The sequence below is a fragment of the Sinohyriopsis cumingii genome, unplaced genomic scaffold (assembly GCF_028554795.1).
Source record: "Sinohyriopsis cumingii isolate HCF-2022 unplaced genomic scaffold, ASM2855479v2 utg000127l, whole genome shotgun sequence".
Taxonomy (NCBI): domain Eukaryota; kingdom Metazoa; phylum Mollusca; class Bivalvia; order Unionida; family Unionidae; genus Sinohyriopsis; species Sinohyriopsis cumingii.
This window is the reverse complement of record NW_028315871.1, coordinates 6,732,120-6,756,349: the sequence shown is the minus strand read 5'-3', so window position 1 is coordinate 6,756,349 and position 24,230 is coordinate 6,732,120. Positions and strand designations below refer to the sequence as shown.

Sequence of the window (24,230 nt, the reverse complement as noted above, 5' to 3'; positions counted from 1 at the left end):
TGTTGCCAGGAGGCACAACGTTTTTTTAAGCCTAACAGAAAGTACAACTCTTACATAATGCACCAATCACAGCTAGTTTTCTTATTTATTTCGGAATACAATGTTCCCTACACCTTAAGGTCCACCCACCTGGACTTGTGCAATTGGTACCATTATACCTCGAGAGCAAGGTCATGAGAATCCAGGGCTTTATCTGGTGCTTGTATTGAAATTTGTTTAATATCATACCCATCCCCCCCACCACATGTCCATTTTTCTTCGTTTCTTTAAGGAAACCAACTTATTGGTAACCTACTAAGGCAGTGCTTGATTACCATCACATTTCAACCAGCGGAACTGCAGGTGAATGGAACTTCTAGAATTTTATTCCATCAAGAAAAAGGAATCAGAGTAATCCGACTAAAGAAATTATAGTTACATTGTAAGACTAATGTGGTTCGAATCATCCCGACCAGAAAATGTTTATGGCTCTATACAGCAACAGGGGATGATTTTTTCATAATTATAGAATATATATAAAAATAGAATGTTTTCTGCATAATTTGAGTGTTCAGATTTCAAAAATTAACGCATATTTATGACATCTTTTCAAATAAATTCACAGGAAGCATTCAAACACATGTACTGTCCACCATTTTTAACATTGGTCTTTGGCAATTTTTGAAAATTCTTGATTTCATGTTATTTCAAGCTGATATTTGCATATTTCTTACATATATTTTACATAGAAATGTTTTGTGAACATTCAGCTTTAAAAATAAATTGACTTTTTATATGTTCCAGGCAATTCAGAAGCCCCCCTTTGCCTTTTTATCACCCCCCCAAACTTTTGTGCATGAAATACTATTTTTTGAGTCATACACAAGTTGAAATTATATATTGCTTTTAAAATGGAATGTCTTCTGCTTAATTTGAGTGTGTAGATATACAAAATGAGCCCATCTTTATGATATCTTTTCAAATATATTCACAGGAAGCATTCAATGACATGCACTGTCCACCACACCATTTTTAATATTGGTCTTTGGTCACTTTTTGAAAATTCTTGAACTTATGTTACTTCATGCTGAAAGTTGCATATTTTTTTTACATAAGATTAAATATAAATGTGTTGTGAACATTCAGCTTCAAGAATAAATTTACTTTTTCTATGTTCCAGGTACTTCTGAAGACTTTCTGTGCCTTTTTATCACACGCCACCTAACATTTTTGCATGCAATAGCATAATCATGAGTCATACCATACAGTGTTCTTCTACATATATACATTTATCTGAAATCACAATTTAGTAAATAACAATTGCTATTCTAGAATTTAATTATCATAAGATATATTTGGTCAGTTTTTATATCTATAAAATAAAATCAATGACAAAAGGTTTTCCACTAAGTTTTCATTTTCAGTAAGTCAGGATTTCTATAGTGCCAACTTACGATGATGCAACATTAAATTTTGGATGTCCTAAATTTGCGATATTTTCAAAATAATTCTGACCATTGTTTTGAGCAATATTACATAGTTCATGAAGTAAAGACAATTGTGGTATCAGAGATAGAGATGAAACTGGCACCTAGTTGGTTCTCAAGAAATATTTATGATTATGTGTTTGTTTAAATGGAGAAATACTACAGATCAATTCTCTATTCCTTGGCTTATGATGACAATATTCATATTGATATTCACGAAAAAATGGCATGATAATTTTAAATGAATTTGTTTTCATTCTTCAAAATTTACCTCTTTTCCGTCCCTACTAAACATGAACATGAACATTTTAATTTTAATACCAGTATCTCTAGATAAGAACCGTACGAAGAACAGATGACCTGACACAATCACATAATATTATCAATATGTCTATAGTATCACTGAGTTGGTGAGTGATACTCCCGGCGAGTCTCTAACCTCGAAAATATATTACACAACGAAAGTTGTATAAATATTTTGTAATAAGTTTGGTATAATGAATGACAGAGCGTCTGTATAATCCGATTCCTTGCTATAAACGTCTGCCTTTTGATACAGTCAAATTTTCGTGTGTTTTTTAGTCCAAATTATGTCGTATTGTTGTCATTGTTTACATTTTGTACGTACCCATGTGCCGGGGAGAGTTACCGTTCTTGCTGGCATGGGTGACGTTTAAAAGAAACGTAATTCTTGGGTTTTCTGCAAATATTCGCACACATTTTACCATTATTCTCGTAGGTGTAGGTGAGCGTATATGTTCTTTACTTAGTTTTCAGCGTTTTGAAAAATTCGGTTTTCGTTTTTTTCCGCTGAATAAGTTGTAGAAATGGCCCAGTGTCATATACACTAAATATAGACATTTGACCTTTCAACCATGAATATATTCAGATGTAATAATGTTGCATTTTTACATATTAAACCAAAGAAAGTACCGGGTGTAATGAGGTTGACATTTTGAGACAATTTTAATCTTGCTCGCCAGTGCCCTTTAGCGGCGTATCCTGTTGCTACTCTATATATAGCCTTACTGGTTGACGGGTTTTCCCTAGTTTTTCCCAGTAATATGTGAATAAGTGTCGTGTAACTATTTATAGCTTTTATGATGTTATATTATTGGACATTTATTCAACAATTTAAAATACTTGTGCTGCGCTCAAAATACAGAAATGATAGGCACGACATAAGGGGTTGATAAAAAAGCAACTATGCCACAAATCCAGAAACCAGGTAAATTAGGGCAAAACATACATAAATCATAGACTTTGTGATGAGTTATATGGTTGGGGTGGGGTTATCTTCCATAGCCAAGGTTCTGATAAACCTATCTATGCCTTGGCATATCGAGCAGATATTTCTGAGCTTTGGGTCTGTGAATTTCTTTGGATGCGGTGTCAAGCCACCTCACTTCTGTCGACTTCAGCTTTCTTGGATACAGTTTCCGTTCTGTCTTCAACTCTAGAAGACTTGGGACCCAATGGAACCGAAGCTCTCTGTCCCCTATAAAGCTTCCTTTGAAAACACAAGGACCATACAGTCTTTTTCGTTAGTCATATCATCTCTCGCTATATATTTCTTTGGTCACACATTATACCCATATGTTCTTGTATGGTAAAGCAAACATCATAATACAGCACGGTATCAATTACTCCTTATACACTATTAATTTTTAACTGGCCGGAATATCAGGTCAAGTGAGCTAATAGCACTTTGTGCATAATGTATTCGGTTACACATCATGTATTGTCTGTCACACATCATGTCTTGTCTGTTATGCATCATTTATCTTGTCATGTGTCATGTATTGTCTCTCATGCATCATCATTCTGTCAAAAATTGATGGTTGCCACTATAGATTCCATATTTCAGATATAATTTCAATAGAAGTTGGGATAAAGAATTTTATCATCAAAATCATGGATGAGTTTGATCATGAATGAGGTCTATACATAATAATGAGGTGATCATGCTTTTTACTTCAGGAGGCCGTATTTCTGATCCAGTTTTGATCACACTAGAACCATAGACTTGTATCATCAAGGTCATGGATGGATTTAATAATGAGCGAGATAAATTCATATTGAAGCAATCTAGTATCAGTTTAGCTCACCTTGTTGCCACTCAAGAGGCTAAATGTTGTATTATTAGTGTTCAAACTTGGAATATGTGCTTATGTCATCAGGATCCCTGATGAATTAGATATGAGTGAGATCTGTGCATATTAATGAGGTGATTCTGCATCTGATTGGTTGAACATTCTTCCACCCTGGAGATGATATTTCTTCTCTAATTTTGATCAAACTTGAAATGTTAGCTTATAGGATATAATTTTTCACTGGCCGTCAAATAGATGCAAATGACATTATAAGTAAGAAATTCAAATTTATTCATAGATGCTTCATTGTCCAGAGGTTAATATGGCTGTTCCTATTAAAGATGACTCCAGTTCAAATCCATTAAGGTGCAAATCCTTTTTTTCATAATGTGCTATTTTACTTCAAATTGGAACAGAGAATCATGTTACTGTTTATATTGTTTGATTGAACAATCACAAAACACAGAAGACCATAAACAGTAAACCATTGACATCACATGGGATCCAGTAAGATATATGCTACTTCAGTCTTTGGAACCTCGAGTGGCCGAGTGGTCTAAAGCGCTTTCCATTACGGATCACTGCCATCTCACCTCTGTCTGCATGGGTTTGAATCCTGGATTTGGCTAATGTAGGTATGTGAGAAAGCTTGCCAGTAGCTTCTCGTGGGTCAGTTCTTTCCGGGTTTTTTCCCGGGTTCTTCCTCCATCATTAATACTGGTCGCCATGTATAGCCTATCATGTGCTAAAAAAATGGTGTTAAACCCTACAAAAACAACAGCAGCAACAACTTAGTCTTTTATGAAGTAAATCTTGATAGCCAGTATGTTCGAGCATAAAAAGAAAATTTGTTTATGACAAGGGAATAATTGTCGTCTCAAGAGTAAATATGTGACTTTGCCACTAATGGAAATACTGAGTTTCTTCACCACTCGATTTTTTAAAAAATGTCCATTGTTCACCAATTTAAAAAAAAATATCCTATATCTTTTGAAAGTACATTTATTAGGATATTTATGTAATGTGATATAAAGTTTGGGAGATTGCCTACACAGGATGTATTCTTACAATAATATCTAAGTCTGCATAGTGAAATGGACAATTGTTAAGTTATGTGAATCAGATGAGCCTACTTGGGCCTCTTGTTTTATGTATCTTTCAGATAAAGTGTGCAAGTTTAGTACTCCAGGATGCTAGATCTTATTCCAATAGATGATGAACAGAGGTACCTCAAAGGTGAGACGTTTCAAATGTAAATTATTTGATAAAACTATACTATATTTTTCCCTTGAGAGAAATACTTGAACCTGTACCCTCTCAGCCTTGAATCAAGCATGTTGTGAACTGTGCCATCATGACTCCTACCTCCAACAGTTGCCTCTCAGTACATTAAGGAGTAGACATCAGACCTATTCTACATCAGTGAATTAACATTTGGGATGAAAGAGTATCCTAGTGTGAGGGTGTTTGTTTCACAGATATTGCTGATCTGCTATCAAATATGACTGCTGTTGCTAAAAGGAACAACGAACCAGTAACTTCAGAGGACTTTTATTGTAATGTGATCCTAAGAAATTAAATAGAAGAAAACAGTCTGGTAAAAAGGCTGTAAAATTTGCACAAGTGATAACCCAAACAAAACAACAACAATTTATTAACAAAATAAAGTAAACTTTACCAGAAAGAATCATGGCATAAGTGCCATTTATTTTATAGAAATGATGTTGATCTGTCATCAAACATTGATGATGATGCAAAACAGTGAAGAGTATCTTTCATAAGGGGTACTTTTGAACACAAACGTGTCAGTACCAAGGGATTCTGGCTGTAAAAAGTGGGTAGCTGCTAGTCAGGCCATTCATGAGGGAGACCACTAGCCCAGTGTAATCAAATCATCTTCATACATACAAGTAATAGTAGCCCAGTGTAATAAAATCATCTTCATACCTACAAGTAGTAGTAGCCCTGTGGAATCAAATCATCTTCATATCTACAAGTTGCAGTAGCCCTGTGTATTTAAACCATCTTCATATGTACAAGTAGTAGTAGCCCTGTGTAATCAAATCATCTTCATATACACAAGTAGTAGTAGCCCTGTGTATTTAAATCATCTTCATATACACAAGTAGTAGTAGCCCTGTGTAATCAAATCATCTTCATATACACAAGTAGTAGTAGCCCTGTGTATTTAAATCATCTTCATATGTACAAGTAGTAGTAGCCCTGTGTAATCAAATCATCTTCATATGTACAAGTAGTAGTAGCCCTGTGTAATCAAATCATCTTCATATGTACAAGTAATAGTAGCCCTGTGTAATCAAATCGTCTTCACACATACAAGTAGTAGTAGCCCTGTGGAATCCAATCATCTTCATATATACTAGTAGTTGTAGCCCTGTGTAATCAAATCATCTTCATATGTACAAGTAGTAATAGCCCTGTGTAATCAAATCATCTTCATATGTACAAGTAATAGTAGCCCTGTGTAATCAAATCATCTTCACACATACAAGTAGTAGTAGCCCTGTGGAATCCAATCATCTTCATATGTACAAGTAATAGTAGCCCTGTGTAATAAAATCATCTTCATACCTACAAGTAGTAGTAGCCCTGTGTAATCAAATCATCTTCATACATACATGTAGCTGTAGCCCTGTGTAAGAATATCATCTTATACATACTTAGTTGTAGACCAGTGTAAGAATATCATCTTTATACAAACTACTTAGTTGTAGCCCTGTGTATTCAAATCATCCTCATACATGCTTAGTTGTAGCCCTGTGTAATCAAGTCATCTTCATACATACTTAGTTGTAGTCCTGTGTATTCAAATCATCTTCATACATGTTTAGTTGTAGTCCTGTGTAATCAAATCATCTTCATACATGTTTAGTTGTAGCCCTGTGTAATCAAATCATCTTCATTTATACAAGTAGCTGTAGCCCTGTGTAATCAAATCATCTTTATACATGCTTAGTTGTAGCCCTGTGTATTCATATCATCTTTATACATGCTTAGTTGTAGCCCTTTGTATTCATATCATCTTCATACATGCTTAGTTGTAGCCCTCTTTATTCAAATCATCTTCATGCATACTTAGTTGTAGCCCTGTGTAATCAAGTCATCTTCCTACATACTTAGTTGTAGCCCTGTGTATTCAAATCATCTTCATAAATGTTTATTTGTAGCCTTGTGTAATCAAATCATCTTCATATGTACAAGTAGTAGTAGCCCTGTGTATCAAATCATCTTCATATGTACAAGTAGTTGTAGCCATGTGTAATCAAATCATTTTCATACATACAGAATGTATTATTTCTTTTTTCCAGACATTTGGTTTTATAGTCTTATATATCAAGTTCTTGGTTGCCAAACCTTTATGCAGAGATGGCCTTTATGAGCTCTGGAATCCAGAAACAAAGAAATTACTATGCTGCAGAGAAATCCTTGTTAAACAAGGTAATTTAAACTAATATTTAGCTTCCTTGTTTTAGGATGGCATTTTCATGTTGTTTGAGCAATTTAGTCAAAACAACAAAAAAAAGAATTTTTTCAGTCTTAAAGCTTGAATAAAACAATAAAATCATAATAACAGTTATGGTTATATCTTGCGAAATTGGCACAAAAGACCCCATGTTTAATAGGAAGTTAATACATTACCACTGTTATTATATTATTCCCTTTTCATAAGCCTAGTACCCAGTCCAAATCTTCACCTCCAATTCATAATTGCAATGTCAGATTTGTCTGCCATTCATAATAATCATAATTGCAATGTCAGATTTGTCTGCCATTCATAATAATCATAATTGCAATGTCAGATTTGTCTGCCATTCATAATAATCTTATTGCAATGTCAGATTTGTCTGCCATTCATAATAATCTTATTGCAATGTCAGATTTGTCTGCCATTCATAATAATCATAATTGCAATGTCAGATTTGTCTGCCATTCATAATAATCATAATTGCAATGTCAGATTTGTCTGCCATTCATAATAATCATAATTGCAATGTCAGATTTGTTTGCCATTCATAATAATCATAATTGCAATGTCAGATTTGTCTGCCATTCATAATAATCATAATTGCAATGTCAGATTTGTTTGCCATTCATAATAATCATAATTGCAATGTCAGATTTGTCTGCCATTCATAATAATCATAATTGCAATGTCAGATTTGTCTGCCATTCATAATAATCGTAATTGCAATGTCAGATTTGTCTGCCATTCATAATAATCTTATTGCAATGTCAGATTTGTTTGCCATTCATAATAATCTTATTGCAATGTCAGATTTGTCTGCCATTCATAATAATCTTATTGCAATGTCAGATTTGTTTGCCATTCATAATAATCTTATTGCAATGTCAAATTTGTCTGCCATTCATAATAATCTTATTGCAATGTCAGATTTGTTTGCCATTCATAATAATCTTATTGCAATGTCAGATTTGTTTGCCATTCATAATAATCATAATTGCAATGTCAGATTTGTCTGCCATTCATAATAATCTTATTGCAATGTCAGATTTGTTTGCCATTCATAATAATCATCAATGGTACAAATACATATTTTACTGCCAAAGCCTAGTTTTATCAAAATATAGATTGCGATACATGTACATATCAATATCTGTCAAGGTTCTTAATGGTTATAAAGAAGGTTCTAGGAATTATGGCAAGAAGAACTACAAGAACAGTGTACCTTGTTCTCATATCTTGCCAAGGAAGATAACTTTTCACAGTCTAGTATGATATATGCAAGAAAGGATATGTCTTTTTATGGTCTAAGAAATTCTGATTTAGTTCTTTGTTCTTGCAGGGATGGCACTGGCATTAATAAAGTTGTCTCCCAAACATTCGCTAACGTCATTAGTTTTTCGCCAGTTTAAAACAACAAAATGCCATTTTCATGATACAAAACATCCCGTTTATCTCGATATTCCTGTTACTATGGTAATATTGTCGACTTATGTAGATGTAGAGAAAAGTGTTGGAGTGCTACAAGATCAAATGTCATATACAAGTGAAATCTGTAAGAGGTGACCTGACGTTAGTGAGTAGGATTTGACACTGAGAGAAAATAAACAGTTAAAATTTTGATTCATTGAAGACAAAACTAATCTGAAATACACTTGTATTGACAACTTACAACTGTGTAGAAGAATCCATAATAAATAAAGTAATGTACGTGTATGTGAAAATTCCATAGTATGGATCACATGTTAGAAAATTTATATAACATTCACATCACATTAGAAAGCACAAATAACTAGTAAGTAGAAAATAAATTTGTCCTTGTTTGATCTGTCCCACTCTCAATAAAAACGTGTCACTAAACAATTAAATTCATGGTTGCCAGAAGCACGTGACTTATAGTTGTTTACATGTCACATATACATGGCCTAGATTTTGGTCAGCTGTGTTGATGAGGCTACTAAGGGGATGAGGCTGTTAATAGGGGAATGAAAACACGTTAATGAATAAAAAGTTTAACAAACATCTTTGCATGTATATGGTTTCAAAAGATTTGAAATTTTATTTGCCATTGATGCCATCTGTGGTAGTGATCGTAAGCCTATACATTTGTCCTTCAAAATAGCAACTTTCACGGCACAATCAAAAGTGTTTGATTCACTTTGGAAAATGCAACAATCAATCAGCTTCCATTGCTTTTATTTAAGTTTGGTGCTGGCTTCATTTTATGAAAGGTGCTTTAATTTTATTCTAAATTGTAGTCAGCTTGCTTTGATGAAGAGGTCAGATTTTGTTTATCTGCTTAGTATTTAAATAGAACAAATAGTGCTTCAGAGGTAATCAGTTTTCTGTGAACTTTATGCAAAACTATTTTTTTGGGGTACTTTTGAAAACAAAACATCATCAAAGGTTAATTAATTGTTGTTGTTGTTGTGGGGTTTAACGCCATTTTTCAGCACAAGATAGGCTATACATGGCGGCCAGTATTAATGGTGGAGGAAGAACCCGGGAAAATCCCGGAAAGAACCACTGACCCACGAGAAGCTACTGGCAAGCTTTCTCACATATCCATATAGGTTGAACCCGAGACTCAAACCCATGCAGACAGAGGTGAGATAGCAGTGATCTGTAATAGTGAGCACTTTAGACCACTCGGCCACTCGGGGCCCTCCATTAATCAATTGTAATTAATCCAGCAGCATGACTACCTGAGTGTATCAGATCTTACAGTACCCAAGCTAGGTGTCTGCAAAATCGGATTATGATGTAAAAATGTGTATCAGATCTTACAGTAGCCAAGCTAGGTGTCTGCATAATCAGATTATGATGTATAAATGTGTATCAGATCTTACAGTAGCCAAGCTATTTGTCTGCATAATCAGATTATGATGTATAAATGTGTATCAGATCTTACAGTAGCCAAGCTAGGTGTCTGCATAATTGGATTATGATGTATAAATGTGTATCAGATCTTACAGTAGCCAAGCTAGGTATCTGCATAATTGGATTATGATGTATAAATGTGTATCAGATCTTACAGTAGCCAAGCTAGGTGTCTGCATAATCGGATTATGATGTATAAATGTGTATCAGATCTTAACAGTACCCAAGCTAGGTGTCTGTAAAATCAGATTATGATGTATAAATGTGTATCAGATCTTACAGTAGCCAAGCTAGTTGTCTGCATAGTCGGATTATGATGTATAAATGTGCTTAAGATGTATTTGTCAAGATGAACAAGTGATTTGTTTATGTAACAATAGATAGCTCCTGGTTCATTATATATCCAATTTTGTCTTCCTTGCATCGTGCCTTTGAATTTCTCCACCCCAAACCCAAGACTGCATATACAAGTTTAAAGAGCCAAAACAAAATTTTCCAAAAAATTGCCAGATGGTATACTTTGTCACCATTAAGTTTTAAAAAATTGCTGTTTGCTACATAGCAAAGCTTAGCCATCACTGTGCCTTGTTCTTATACCACCATTCTCATTAGTATACTTATATATGGCAGAGTACTCTCCCTTTATGATGCTGGTTACAGGAGCCATACTAATGACCCATGTTATACATAAGGGATGTGGATGTTACATCAGTACTTATAATTTGATGTGCATTGTAGAGAAGAAAACAAAAAGAGTATAATAATTTAAAAACAAAACATATTAGTTGACATGAGTCAAGAAACAGCCAAACAGTGCAGTAAACTAAGTAACAATGATAAAACTAAACTTGACCAATTTCACTTGATCCATATACCATGCATATTATAAGAGTTATAATGTGGTGGCTTTATAGTGAGGGACTATTGTTATTTGGAGCCAGTTTATCCACAAATTTCATAACCTTTAAAAGGACCAATGTATGATCCCGCTCATTTTTCACTCTCTTGTCAACATTTTTTGAAGGGCAAATGAATTGGTCTTTGGTGGGATAATAGAAATAAAGTCCTTTTGTGGGGTCAGGGAGAATTTCATATCTAACGTATTTAGATATTTGAACAAACTGGGCAAAATCCCCACCCTATAGCTATTTTTTAATTTACTGTTTAAGATATGCAACCAAGTTTGGACCTGGAACAATCTTTACCCAGATTGAAGGGGAAAGGGTATAAGATATGCTCTTTAACCAATCCTGTGGGACAAATACCATGAAATTTTAAATGTTTCATTTTTACATTAAAATAGTTATGGATCAATGATCAAATATCATATCTTTAATAAAGTAACTTAACTGTCAATTTTCGTTTCAAAATATTGCTTGCCACATCATCACAGTCGTTTACTTGTAACTCACATAACAGGATGGAAAAATTAGATAATTAACTGATGTTTTCTTTCATTATCTGGATAAGGATTAACATAAATCTATTACATCTATTTTTAAAAACAATACAACTGTAAATTTTACTCATATGACAGTGAAAGTGGAAGATTGCAGACGCTTTGTATGTAAATTCGTAAATTGTCAAATGCTTAATGTATAAATTTTTTTAGTTTTCAAACACATTACAAAATGCACATCTTACTCTTTAGTTTCCATAAATTATTATGACATAGCATCACGTCATCTGTCAGACAGATGCATCACATGTATCAATGAGTGAAATTTTTTAATTTTTTAACATTATTTTTTCAAGACAATTTTTATAGGTTATAAATCAGAATACAAAAATTTGTACTAAACTCTCTTAGTTTTACCTACTTAAAATTATAAAAAAGCTATCTTAATTTTTATGTAGGCAAGTAGTGTCCCATTTAGATTTGTCTGGACTGTAATGTCTTTGGAAATGACAGAGGAAATTAATAACTAACAAACAATATTTTAGGTCTAAACTGTCTTTGTTATCACAGTAGTACATGAACATATAAGTAATATTTATGAGCAGACAGAAATGCTTTTCATGGCCTCTTTTCAACAAACAGTAGCATCTGACAGTGGACTGACTATACACACCACTAGAGACAAAACGGGATTCCTTTTTAAAATTAAGATACCAGTATGAAACTTTAGTGATTAATTGCTTGTGATGCAAAACAATTTACAATCACAATCTGAATCTTGTGGTGGGAATGATGGGATAGGATGGGGAATGATGGGATAGGATATGAAATGATTGGACAGGATCAGAAATGATGAGATGGCATAGAGAATTAATCATTGTGGATTGAGCAGAGGTGTGACTTCTTGACTCCTGTGCAATTATCGTTCCTTTATCTTTTTATTATTTTTAATTCCTTCCTGGCTAGGATTTGAAGCGGTACCATGCACAGAAAATGGAGCAGAGGACAGCATAAGGAAGTGTCTGATTGGTCAATATCAGCCAGATGAGACAAACTCTAGCAGTTCACCCATGTGCATTGCAGAACCTCAGTGTACAGAGGAGGGTAAGAATTAAACTCATCCAGGCATTGATAAATCATAAGATGAGAAAATTCAGCTCATTCAGGACTTAAAAATCATCACATGAAATTAGGTCAGCTTATCCAGGCCTTGAAAATCATATGGGAAGTATCGACTCATCCATGGTTCTGGTAAATCATGAGATGAGAAAATTCAACTCATCCAGGACTTGAAAAATCATCACATGAGATTACGTCAGCTTGTCCAGGCCTTGAAAAATCATAAGATGAGAATGACCAGGCCTTGAAAAATAATAAGAAAAATCAAAATGTAAATTTACAACCATTATATTTCTCTGATTATGCAGCAAAATCTAACATATCTACCTGCCCAATAGTCAAGTCAATCCCAATGGCTAAAGCTGTAAACACTCTACCCCCTCCCACTACCCCCCCCCCTTCCATGTCACAGTAACTATAAATATAAAGGCTTATTGCTTCAGAATCACAAAGTCTCTATAAATTAGTGTAAATGCACCATAGCTAATTATGTTTTTGCAGAAAACCAATATTACATTACAATGATACAGCCACAGACTGTGTTTTTCTTTCATTCATGAGAAGCTAACCTCCTGCATTGACCTATGAATATTCCAAAACTGCAACTTAATGGATAAAGTACAAATGTACCTAAATGAATGTTTTTTCATTGCTTGTTTTTTCATTTCTTGAATAAGTTGGATAGTTTTACAAATGTCAGATCTCTTAGATTGGCACACTGAAAATATAATAGGCATGCAATCCTTAGTTGTATGTATATGAAACAATAAGTCTTATATTAAAAGAAATGCAAATTAAAATAGTATGTATGACCATAGTTTGAGGGATGCATGCTTGCACCAGATTTTATGCAAAGTAAATGCCTTCAGCAGGGTGTCTGTACTGTGTATAATCACTTCGAGTCAAGTCTGATTTCAGATTGAACAGATGAAGATCTGCTGGCACATTATGTGATAGCAGATTAGGATCTGTGTTGAGTCCGTTTGGACTTCACTTATAAAAAGTACCTCTGGAAAGTCCATGTTTGTCATAACCACATTGGTATGCTTAAATATGGGACAGATCATGATGGGTATTTTTGCAAACAGTTTATGAGAGTTGCCTACTATACGAATACTTGTAGAATTATTCAGTGTAATTTCTCAACCAACTTTTAAGGAAATTAATCTTTCATTATATGACTTAACTTTCCAACAAAGTTTAATACAGTAAAGCATGTAAAATTCAGATATGTAAAAAAAATGTTCATTTTTGTTTTCTTTGTCTAGAAAATGCACTTTATGAGTAATTGTGGTGTTTGAAGTTTTTAATTTACCAGAAATTACTGCATAGCAAAAATGCTATGAATTCCAAGCAGGGAAAAATGGGAGATTTGTTATTATTTGTAATTTCTGGGTAAGTAAAAAAAATAACTCCTAATAAGACAACTGATAAGAGTTATATTTGTGATTTATTTGATTAGTTTACTTATTGGTACACCATTGTCATGTTGTCCAACAATGATTAAATAAATTCCTCTTGCTCTTTCATTTCAATTTACAAACTGCTGTGATCTAGTCACTTTCATTTCTGTGTACAAACTGATTTTGATCCAATTACTTTCACTTCTGTATACAAACTGCTTTTGATCAGATCACTTTCACTTCTGTATACAAACTGCATTTGATCCAGGCATTTTCATTTCCATATACTAACTGCCTTTGATCAAATCACCTTCATTTCTATATACTCACAGCTTTTGATCTGACCACTTTCTTTTCTTGTACACCCCATTTGGGTCAACTTGGACATTTTTCCATTTTTCTCAGCATTAGTAGCATACCCACATTTGTTATCCAAGATCCTTTCCTTATAAATGAACTTGTATAATGCTGTGTCACTTTTCTGCATGACAAAATACATTTTCCCAAACAAATCATACATTATTTCTTAATTATAACTGAGTAAAAAGGAATTTTATGCTGGAAAATTAAAAGATTTAAATGTTTGCATCGTTTACCATGATCATGTCCTTGTATAGGATTTTCTTGTTTTGATTGATTAACTTTAAATGCGTAGGGAAGTTAATTAATGAATGGAATAGCTATTTTTAGGAAACCTGGAATTCCAGGTGGTTTTCTATGTCAATTTTGTTTTTATTATAGGAATCAAGAAGGACTTGAAATGCATTGATGGTTATTGTTGGACAGTTTGTATCTGCAGTTTAGAGGTTGGAAAATGTGGACTGGACCCTTCAAACTGCATTGATAGTAAAGACATCAGGTGTATAGGGAAGGTTCTTCAAGACTGTTCTTGTGCACCCCCAGTAAACACTACCACATTACCGACCAGGTAAAGTTACCCTTAGTTAATACTAGCACTATACAGACCAGGTAAAGTTACCCCAGGTTAATACTAGCACATTACTGACCAGGTAACGTTACCCCTGGTTAATACTAGGACATTACTGACCAGGTAAAGTTACCCCTAGTTAATACTAGGATATTACTGACCAGGTAAAGTTACCCCTAGTTAATACTAGGACATTACTGACCAGGTAAAGTTACCCCTAGTTAATGCTAGGACATTACTGACCAGGTAAAGTTACCCCTGTGTATATCTAGTATATTACCTACCAGGTAACGTTACCCCTTAATATAACTAGCATATTACCAAAGATAAAGTCACCACAGTACTATAGTATTCTCTCACCATCCTGTTTTTTATATTCTTCTACTGATTTAAAAAACAAAAGGCATCAAGTGTATAAAAAAAATGCATTAAACTTGGTCATTTCATTCATTGATTTATAAGTTCTAAAATGATTGTTGCTGTGGGATCCCAAACACTGTTAGCTTTTTGTTGTTTTGAGTTTCTTTAGCAATGCGGTTGCCACATTTGCTTGGGTCAGTCTATATTTTCAAGTAGCAGATCTGATGTAGTTTGCAGTCTTTGATAAATCTTGGAGTTGTATATTTTTGAAAACATATATACAATAGTTCCTCCTGTTTATTTCTTTAAATTGTTTAGAAATATTATAGCTAGACATTGCAGATATTAAATGCAGATGACACAGGTTTTAACCAAAATAGACCAATCTAAAAACCAGAAATAGACAACAAGCAGTATGTCTTCTTGTTTACATTGGTAGCATCTGTTTGCAATGAAGCAAATAAGTTGACAGTGTCAGGGACCCCTAGGCAACAATCAGCTTAGAAATTATAAATCAGTAAATGAAATAACTAAGTTGTGTGCATTTTTTAATTAATTTGAATGCTTTTCATGTTTAAAATCAGTAGTGGTGTACAAACAAAATGGAGGGCATACTTGTAGTAAAGATATTGCTAGCATATTACCATAAAAGTTTTGTCTTGCATGTAATATGATTCTTAGTGCTTATGTAATTGTTATTCATGGTTGTACTCCTGAAATATGGTTGTAATTGAGAAGCTATTTATGGCAGATCAAAAATGATTGTACAGTCAAGCTATGATCAGACATCTTGAATTAATGGGCACCTGATCTGAGAGAGAGCAACATTCCTAAACTTCTTCCCTGATTTCACCTGTATATTGAAATTCCCCACAAAGGACTCTACCGCCTCCACAGGGATCCATAAGCAACAAAACTGTTTGGTCCATAATTTCCTTGGAATAAAAAGTTTTACTATTTTATTGAGTGTATAAAGACATTGTTAGTTACTTTTGACTGATATTCATTTAGGTTATGTTCTGTTGAGTATGTAAAGATGTTTTAAACACTTAGATAGATTCATTTGAATCATGTTTGGTCAATAATACAATTTACTTTTTTAAAAATTGTACTTCAGCTCACCAGCAAGAAGCAACTTCAGCGCTATTTTGAAACCCATCAACCCGGATTGGACAGCAAAGACTTCATTACCAGTACCAACAAATAAACCATGGACTGGTATGTGAAAAATAGGATAAAAATACAGATCAGTAAAAATGTTAACAAGCCAATTCCTGGAATTGATGTTCTCTGCTTTTCATTGGAATTAGGAGAGTGTTGTTTCTAAATGAAGAAGACAGTTGTTTGTGGTGATAAAGTTAAACTTGATTTGAGTGACCACTGTCCATTTATGACCACAGTCATGGAATGTTTGACTTTCTAAAGAAACGCAACTAGTGGCCATGATGGTTAAATAAAATGAGCGTTTTGACACTGCTGTAAATGACTGCATCGCAATAACATATTAAAACTGCTAACATTTATTTAATCCACTGTAACCATGATTACTGAATAGTCAACATGCATTTTCTTTAGACATCAATGTTAACTTTGAGAAAATAGGACTGTTTTCTGCACTAGTTGACCCATTTACTTTTTCAGTGAAATTAGCACAAAGTTTCAAAAGAAACAAAATCGAGTTCTTTTTGCTGTATCTTTTTAGATATATGTCCCTAAAGGAAGATACCTTTAAAATCGCATTTAATCAAGAGTCTTGGTTGGCAAAAAAAATCAAAATTGTGTTCATGCACAAACAAAATCTATCTTGAAGTTGAATGCACTCATAACAGTCTTGGAAAATTAAGGAAGAAAAATTTCATGTTGATAATACAGTCAATGGCTTTGAACTTGAACTGTTAAGTATGGTATATAGTGTTCCCCACTTCACGACTGGTACCCTGCTCAATGTATCTAGTATTCTTCACTTCAAGACTGGTACCCTGCTCAATGTATCTAGTATTCCCCACTTCAAGACACCGCTCCGGTGGCCTAGTGTGTAGAGTGTACGCCTTGGATGTGGGAGGTCACAGGTTCGAACCCCGGCCGAGTCATACCAAAGACTTACAAAAATGGTACACACAGCTGCCTTGCTTGGCGCTCAGCATTAAGAGGTTAGTGTTAGGACTGGTCGGCCTGGTGTCAGGATAATGTGACCGGATGGGACATCATGCTACATGTCTGTGGCATGATTCCCCAGTGCTAGACATCACTATAAACTGTCACACTGCAGACATCGTAGTGATATGACTGAAAAATTGTTAAAGCTACGTTAAAAATCTAAGTCTCACACACACACACACCACTTGAAGACTGGTATCATGCTCAGTATGTCTAGTATTCCCCACTTCAAAACTGGTACCCTGCTCAGAGTATCAAGTATTCCCCACTTCAAAACTGGTACCCTGCTCAGTCTATCTAGTATTCCCCACTTCAAGACTGGTATCCTGCTCAGTGAATCTTGTATTCCCCACTTCAAGATTGGTACCCTGCTTAGTGTATCTAGTATTCCCCACTTAAAGACTGGTATCCTGTTCAGTGTATCTAGTATTCCCCACTTGAAGACTGGTACCTTGTTCATTTAATAATTGCCAGATAGTTGTCTGAGTCCTATTCCAAACATGAAATATTTAATAATCCACAATATTTAAGAATATTTCAAACTGTGAAAAAGCATTTGTGTCTCACACTCAAGGTTTCTGTTCACTCCCATTGTAGTCATAGGTTGTAAAATCTACATTACTTCAACACACCTTTTCTTTCCTCCATTTGCTCAAAAACATGTAAACCAGAGGAAGTTGCTCCCAACATGAATTTGGTTTCTCATGTCTTTTATTAGCTAGGGTATGGAACTACATGCAATATGGCCAACACAACACCCATTTTGAAAATCTTATATTTGGTTCTAACTGAAAGTTGTACCAAGGTGACATCCAAATTTGGCGACCATGGCAATGAACCAGAAAATCTTCCCACAGAAAAATTGTTTTACTGACATGGAGTTTTCACTGAATGACTTCTTATTATGTCTAGTTGGTCATGAATTAAAAATGGTTCCCTTCTGACATCCATTCTGGCTGCCACAGTCTCAGTGTTGGAAAACACTGTATCACTGCTACATAATGGACAGTTATATTTACATGTGGTTACAATTTAAAGACTTGTGATGTTAACTTGATACTAAACAAAAATGGTGCATATCTGATATCCAACAGGAACACCAAATCTTTGTTATCACAGCTTCTAAACAGATGCCATACCTACATATGTTTTTGTTTTTTTATCAAAAGACTTCTTGACATTGTATTTTACTAACAAACTTCCTAACATTGTATTTAACCAAAAGATTTCCTAACATTGTATTTTACTAAAAGGCTTCCTAAGAATGTACTTTACTAAAAGACTTCCTAACATTGTATTTTACTAAAAACTTCCTAACATTGTATTTTACTAAAAGACATCTTACAGCTAGTTAGGCCTAAATACAATGGTGCCAATCTGGCTAACAATATTGCCAGTATAGTGGCTATTTTGAGAATCTCCTTATAGCTTCCTGTACCTCTTTTAAATGGATAATTTGTAGCAAGGGTCTTTCACAGAAAGACTTTTATGCCATCTAGTTTGTCCTAAATGTAAATGGTGCCAATCGGATATCAAGTATGGCTGCCATGATAGCCATATTGAAAATCTGTTAGTTTCTTAACAGATGGTCTTGTTGCCATGGGGTTGTCACAAAAAGGCTTTTTATAGTGTCCAGTTGGTCTTAATTGAAAATGGTCTGTGTTTTAACATCCAATAGGGCTGCATACTGAAAGCTATATCTGCATGGGGTGTTCACCAAAAGACTCCATATCATGTCAAACATGGCAGTCATCTCTGAAATCTTATTATCATTGTTTGTCTCAAACGGAATGCTGTATCAGCTTGAGGTATTTACCAAAAGACTTCATACCATGTCCAACATGGCACCTTAGCCATCTTGAAAATCTGGTTATCCCTACTAATCTTGCATGATTGGTGGGGTTGACATGGAGTTTTCACCAAAATGGTTCATGCACTAATTTAATTGGTTCTGAATGAAAATGGTGCACATTTGACCACTGATATATCTGCATCTCTTAAGGAGTTTTGACATCTAGACCTAGTTTAGAAAGGGGTGAAGTTGGTTATCATTGCTTACAACCAGACCTAGTTTAGAAAAGGGTGAAGGTGGTTATCATTGCTTACAACTAGACCTAGCTTAGAAAGGGGTAAAGCTGGTTATCATTGCTTACAACCGGACCTAATTTAGAAAGGGGTCAAGCTGGTTATCATTGCTTACAACTAGACCTAGTTTAGAAAGGGTTGAAGCTGGTTATCATTGCTTACAACCAGACCTAGTTTAGAAAAGGGTGAAGGTGGTTATCATTGCTTACAACTAGACCTAGTTTAGAAAGGGGTGAAGCTGGTTATCATTGCTTACAACCAGACTTAGTTTAGAAAGGGGTGAAGCTGGTTATCGTTGCTTACAACCAGACCTAGTTTAGAAAGGGGTGAAGCTGGTTATCATTGCTTACAACTAGACCTAGTTTAGAAAGGGGTCAAGCTGGTTATCATTGCTTACAACTAGACCTAATTTAGAAAGGGGTCAAGCTGGTTATCATTGCTTACAACTAGACCTAGTTTAGAAAGGGGTGAAGCTGGTTATCATTGCTTACAACCAGACCTAGTTTAGAAAGGGGTGAAGCTGGTTATCATAGCTTACAACCAGACCTAGTTTAGAAAGGGGTGAAGCTGGTTATCATTGCTTACAACTAGACCTAGCTTAGAAAGGGGTGAAGCTGGTTATCATTGCTTACAACCAGACCTAGTTTAGAAAGGGGTGAAGCTGGTTATCATTGCTTACAACCAGACCTAGTTTAGAAAGGGGTGAAGCTGGTTATCATTGCTTACATTTTTGTAATTCATTGAGCTCTTGAAAATTGTGATTTTGTGCAAGTGAATTTGGAGCAGACTTTGTATTTTTTTGCTTTCCATCTAAAAAGATGATAGTCAACTGTCTGGCTGTTTTAGGTCAAAGGTCATGACATTAGGATTTTAGCTTTCTGGCTTGTAAGCATATTAACACAAAGAAATGTGATGGGACTTTTATCATTTATATCAATTGGTGGATATATCTGAAGAACACCTTGAAATATGGCACCACTTTCTATGTTTGTTGTTTTTAGTTTCACCGATTAAACATTTATGGGATGGCTTTTGATGTCTATTGGACATTGTTGATGTCTGATGTCTACTGGACATCTGTTGATGTCTGATGCCTATTGGACATCTGTTGATGTCTGATGTCTATTGGACATCTGTTGATGTCTGATGTCTATTGGACATCTGTTGATGTCTGATTCTATTGGACATCCATTGATGTCTGATTCTATTGGACATCTGTTGATGTCTGATTCTATTGGATATCTGTTGATGTCTGATGTCTATTGGACATCTGTTGATGTCTGATTCTATTGGACATCTGTTGATGTCTGATTCTATTGGACATCTGTTGATGTCTGATGTCTGTTGGACATCTGTTGATGTCTGATGTCTATTGGACATCCGTTGATGTCTGATGTCTATTGGACATCCGTTGATGTCTGATTCTATTGGACATCCGTTGATGTCTGATTCTATTGGACATCCGTTGATGTCTGATTCTATTGGACATCCGTTGATGTCTGATTCTATTGGACATCTGTTGATGTCTGATGTCTATTGGACATCTGTTGATGTCTGATGTCTATTGGACATCTGTTAATGTCTGATGTCTATTGGACATCTGTTGATGTCTGATGTCTATTGGACATCTGTTGATGTCTGATTCTATTGGACATCTGTTGATGCCTGATTCTATTGGACATCTGTTGATGTCTGATTCTATTGGACATCTGTTGATGCCTGATTCTATTGGACATCTGTTGATGTCTGATTCTATTGGACATCTGTTGATGTCTGATGTCTATTGGACATCCGTTGATGTCTGATTCTATTGGACATCTGTTGATGTCTGATGTCTATTGGACATCTGTTGATGTCTGATTCTATTGGACATCTGTTGATGTCTGATGTCTATTGGACATCTGTTGATGTCTGATGTCTATTGGACATCTGTTAACACAGATTTGTCATCATTACTTCTCCTACCTGGAGGATTGACATGAAACTTTAGACATGAAACCCATGATTTAGTTGGCCCTAAATGAAAATGGCACTGCTTGGACATGATTTAGTTGGCCCTAAATAAAAATGGCACTGCTTGGACATGATTTAGTTGGCCCTAAATGAAAATGGCACTGCTTGGACATGATTTAGTTGGCCCTAAATGAAAATGGCACTGCTTGGACATGATTTAGTTGGCCCTAAATGAAAATGGCACTGCTTGGACATGATTTAGTTGGCCCTAAATGAAAATGGCACTGCTTGGACATGATTTAGTTGGCCCTAAATGAAAATGGCACTGCTTGGACAGCCAGTATGGCCACCATATCATTAAAATTTTGTTATGCTTACCTTTCCTGAATGGATGGTATACAGTACATCCTGCCTTGAATGACCACAGCTGTTAGCAAAAACCTGTCATATACAGCCACATTCATCCTGCACAGATGGATTTTATTATATAAATACACTGTTGTTAGTAACCAACTGCAGAACTGAACAGTGACTATAAGTTTTGTTTGCAAAATAAGCAATTCCACACTGCTATGAATGATTGTATTGCGAAAACAGAGATCAGCACCATAGACCTGTATTTAATTCTTTGTAACCATGACTACTTAAGATGGTTTGTTCTAAACAAGACAGTAGTTGAGTCTGGTGACTGGTTTTCTAAATCCTACTGATAGCAGGTACTGTCTTATGCTACAGGCCATTAACCAGTCACTAACTGTCATTGTAACTCTGAAGTTGAATGAATCCCAATTAAAATTAACCTTTCCTTCTCTAAATTGAGTAGTCATTGGATATAATTAGTCAGTTCAGCAGTTCATATTGTTTCGTTATATTTGGCAAAAACCCATGCAATCCCAATAACGTCATAATCAGAAACCTTCTTAAATGGCTTCATTTTAGTGGTTGAGTATGTTGTTTGTCATTAAAGTTCAATCCGTAAAGCCTGGGCTGAATTACATCTTGTCTTTGTCTTTAATAAGTGATCATCGTTTTCCAGATTTGATAGTCATTGTAAAAGGTTGATGTTGTTTGTTGCCATTTTGATGTTACAGTTATTGAAATTCACACATCAAGTTGTCATCTGTTCACTGTAGTGCAGCCTGTGACACTCTTTGTTTATCAAATTAATCTTTTTGTGTCATCAGTGTATGAAGCCTTCGGCTTTTGTCTCTGAATAAATTTTATTTTGTTTCTGGACTGGTTTATTCTGTCTTTTGATGTCATTCTTTCGTACTAGTAATGGCTTTAGCAAATGCATGGCCAATTTGGATCATTTTGCAGGGAGCCCTGTGAGCACATCATTTGGAAATAACCTTTTAAAATAAGTTTTTATGATATTGAACTTAAAACTTTCTTCCAGCACTTTATAATTACTTTATCTCTATAGATATATTTTTAAAAATTACTAACGCACAGGGTCCTATGAGCATAGCGCTGATTGGCCAAATCGGTCCAATCGTCCTTAGGCTGGCCCTGATTGGTACATATATATTCTGTATTTGCACAAAGCATGAGCGTTGTCATCACTTACTGTGTAATTAATATGCTACATTTCATGTAACTCTTAATTTTATGTTAAGTTAATTATGGACATGATAAGTAAATATTATCGTACCAATTTTGCAATTAATATGCTAATTCATGTACACCTACTCGGCAGTTAAAAAGAAGAAATTGTCTTTCTTATCTTTGATTCCTGAAAAATCTTTTGGCCACTAAAACATCAGTAACTTTGAAGATCTCTTTTGAAAATATGTTTATTTTAGATTTAACTAAACTATGCCTTGGTTATATCTTGACCTTGTATGAGGCAAGTTGAATGATGTTCTGTTCAGGTTCAAGGTCAAAGGAGATGACCATGATTTTTTTTTGTATACAACAAGTATCTTATGAAGATGTTTTAGGATTAAATGATCATGGTGGAGTATTTTACTTTATGTTAACTGTGTGATTGATTAGGTAACAATTTACACCTCGATAAATACCCTACCATGATCATTTAATCCTTATAATTCCAATTTACATTGAATTTATTTCTGTCATCATATCAGCAGATTTCATTAACAAAGTGTTCACGTTTAGGTGGCTTGAAGTTTTCTTTCATTAGCCTTTTCATTGCAACTGAATGCATAGCCTAATCTTTGTTAATCCATTTTTATGAAGTAGTATATGGTAGTGTCAGAATGAGTCATGGCAGTTATCTAGGGAGCTTGTTATGATCACGATTTTTAATTTTAAAAGAATGGTTGATACTATTTAAACCAGGCTATTCCTGTTTTTATGTTTGCATATGGTCATTGTTGTTATAGCATTCATTGTTCTTCCTTTCTGGGCATTTCAATCTTTCAAAAATAAACTCGTGTCCATTTTAGTGAGATCCCCAACTCGTGATATGACCATGACCTTTAACAGCTACTGGAACATGTTATAGATGCAAAATGCAATAAATTCTAAAGATTGGCTAGTAAAGCCTGCTATTTGGATTTTTTGGCAAAAGGAGAGTGTACTGAGTGCACGAAGATCTGTGCAATTACGTTAAACTTGTAATGGGCAATTTTAATCTGAGGTTTGTAAATTTTGATTGGAAATAACAGGGGTGGGTGGGCAGGGGCTTGTTGTTATTATTATGGTGCAAGGCATTGATAGAGATAAAACTTCACATAAAATGACCTTGAAACAGGATCCAAAAGTTGTCCAAAGAATTTATCAATTTGTTAAAAATGCCAGATCAGTATCACATGACCATTTACATCCAATCTAATTTTAGAAAGTACAGTCAATTCATAGAAGTTTGAATTATTAAATATAGACAAAATACTTTTGTTACCAAATTTGGTATGTTAGAGTTTCTCAAGAATATCAGA

General features: G+C 34.7%; 1 protein-coding gene across 2 annotated transcripts in view; it reads left to right on the top strand.

Moving 5' to 3' along the window:
* Nucleotides 1-2,574: 2,574 nt before the first annotated feature.
* Nucleotides 2,575-24,230, top strand: part of LOC149774873 (uncharacterized) — an 82,141-nt gene continuing 60,485 nt past the window's right edge. For both annotated transcript variants that reach the window (XM_089944710.1, XM_089944709.1), the window contains exons 1-6: nucleotides 2,575-2,694; nucleotides 4,722-4,795; nucleotides 6,889-7,018; nucleotides 12,289-12,426; nucleotides 14,586-14,772; nucleotides 16,250-16,350. In XM_089944710.1, the coding sequence (XP_089800836.1) occupies nucleotides 4,772-4,795; nucleotides 6,889-7,018; nucleotides 12,289-12,426; nucleotides 14,586-14,772; nucleotides 16,250-16,350 (580 nt within the window). In that variant the 5' untranslated portion in view covers nucleotides 2,575-2,694; nucleotides 4,722-4,771. The remainder of the gene's footprint in view (nucleotides 2,695-4,721; nucleotides 4,796-6,888; nucleotides 7,019-12,288; nucleotides 12,427-14,585; nucleotides 14,773-16,249; nucleotides 16,351-24,230) is intronic.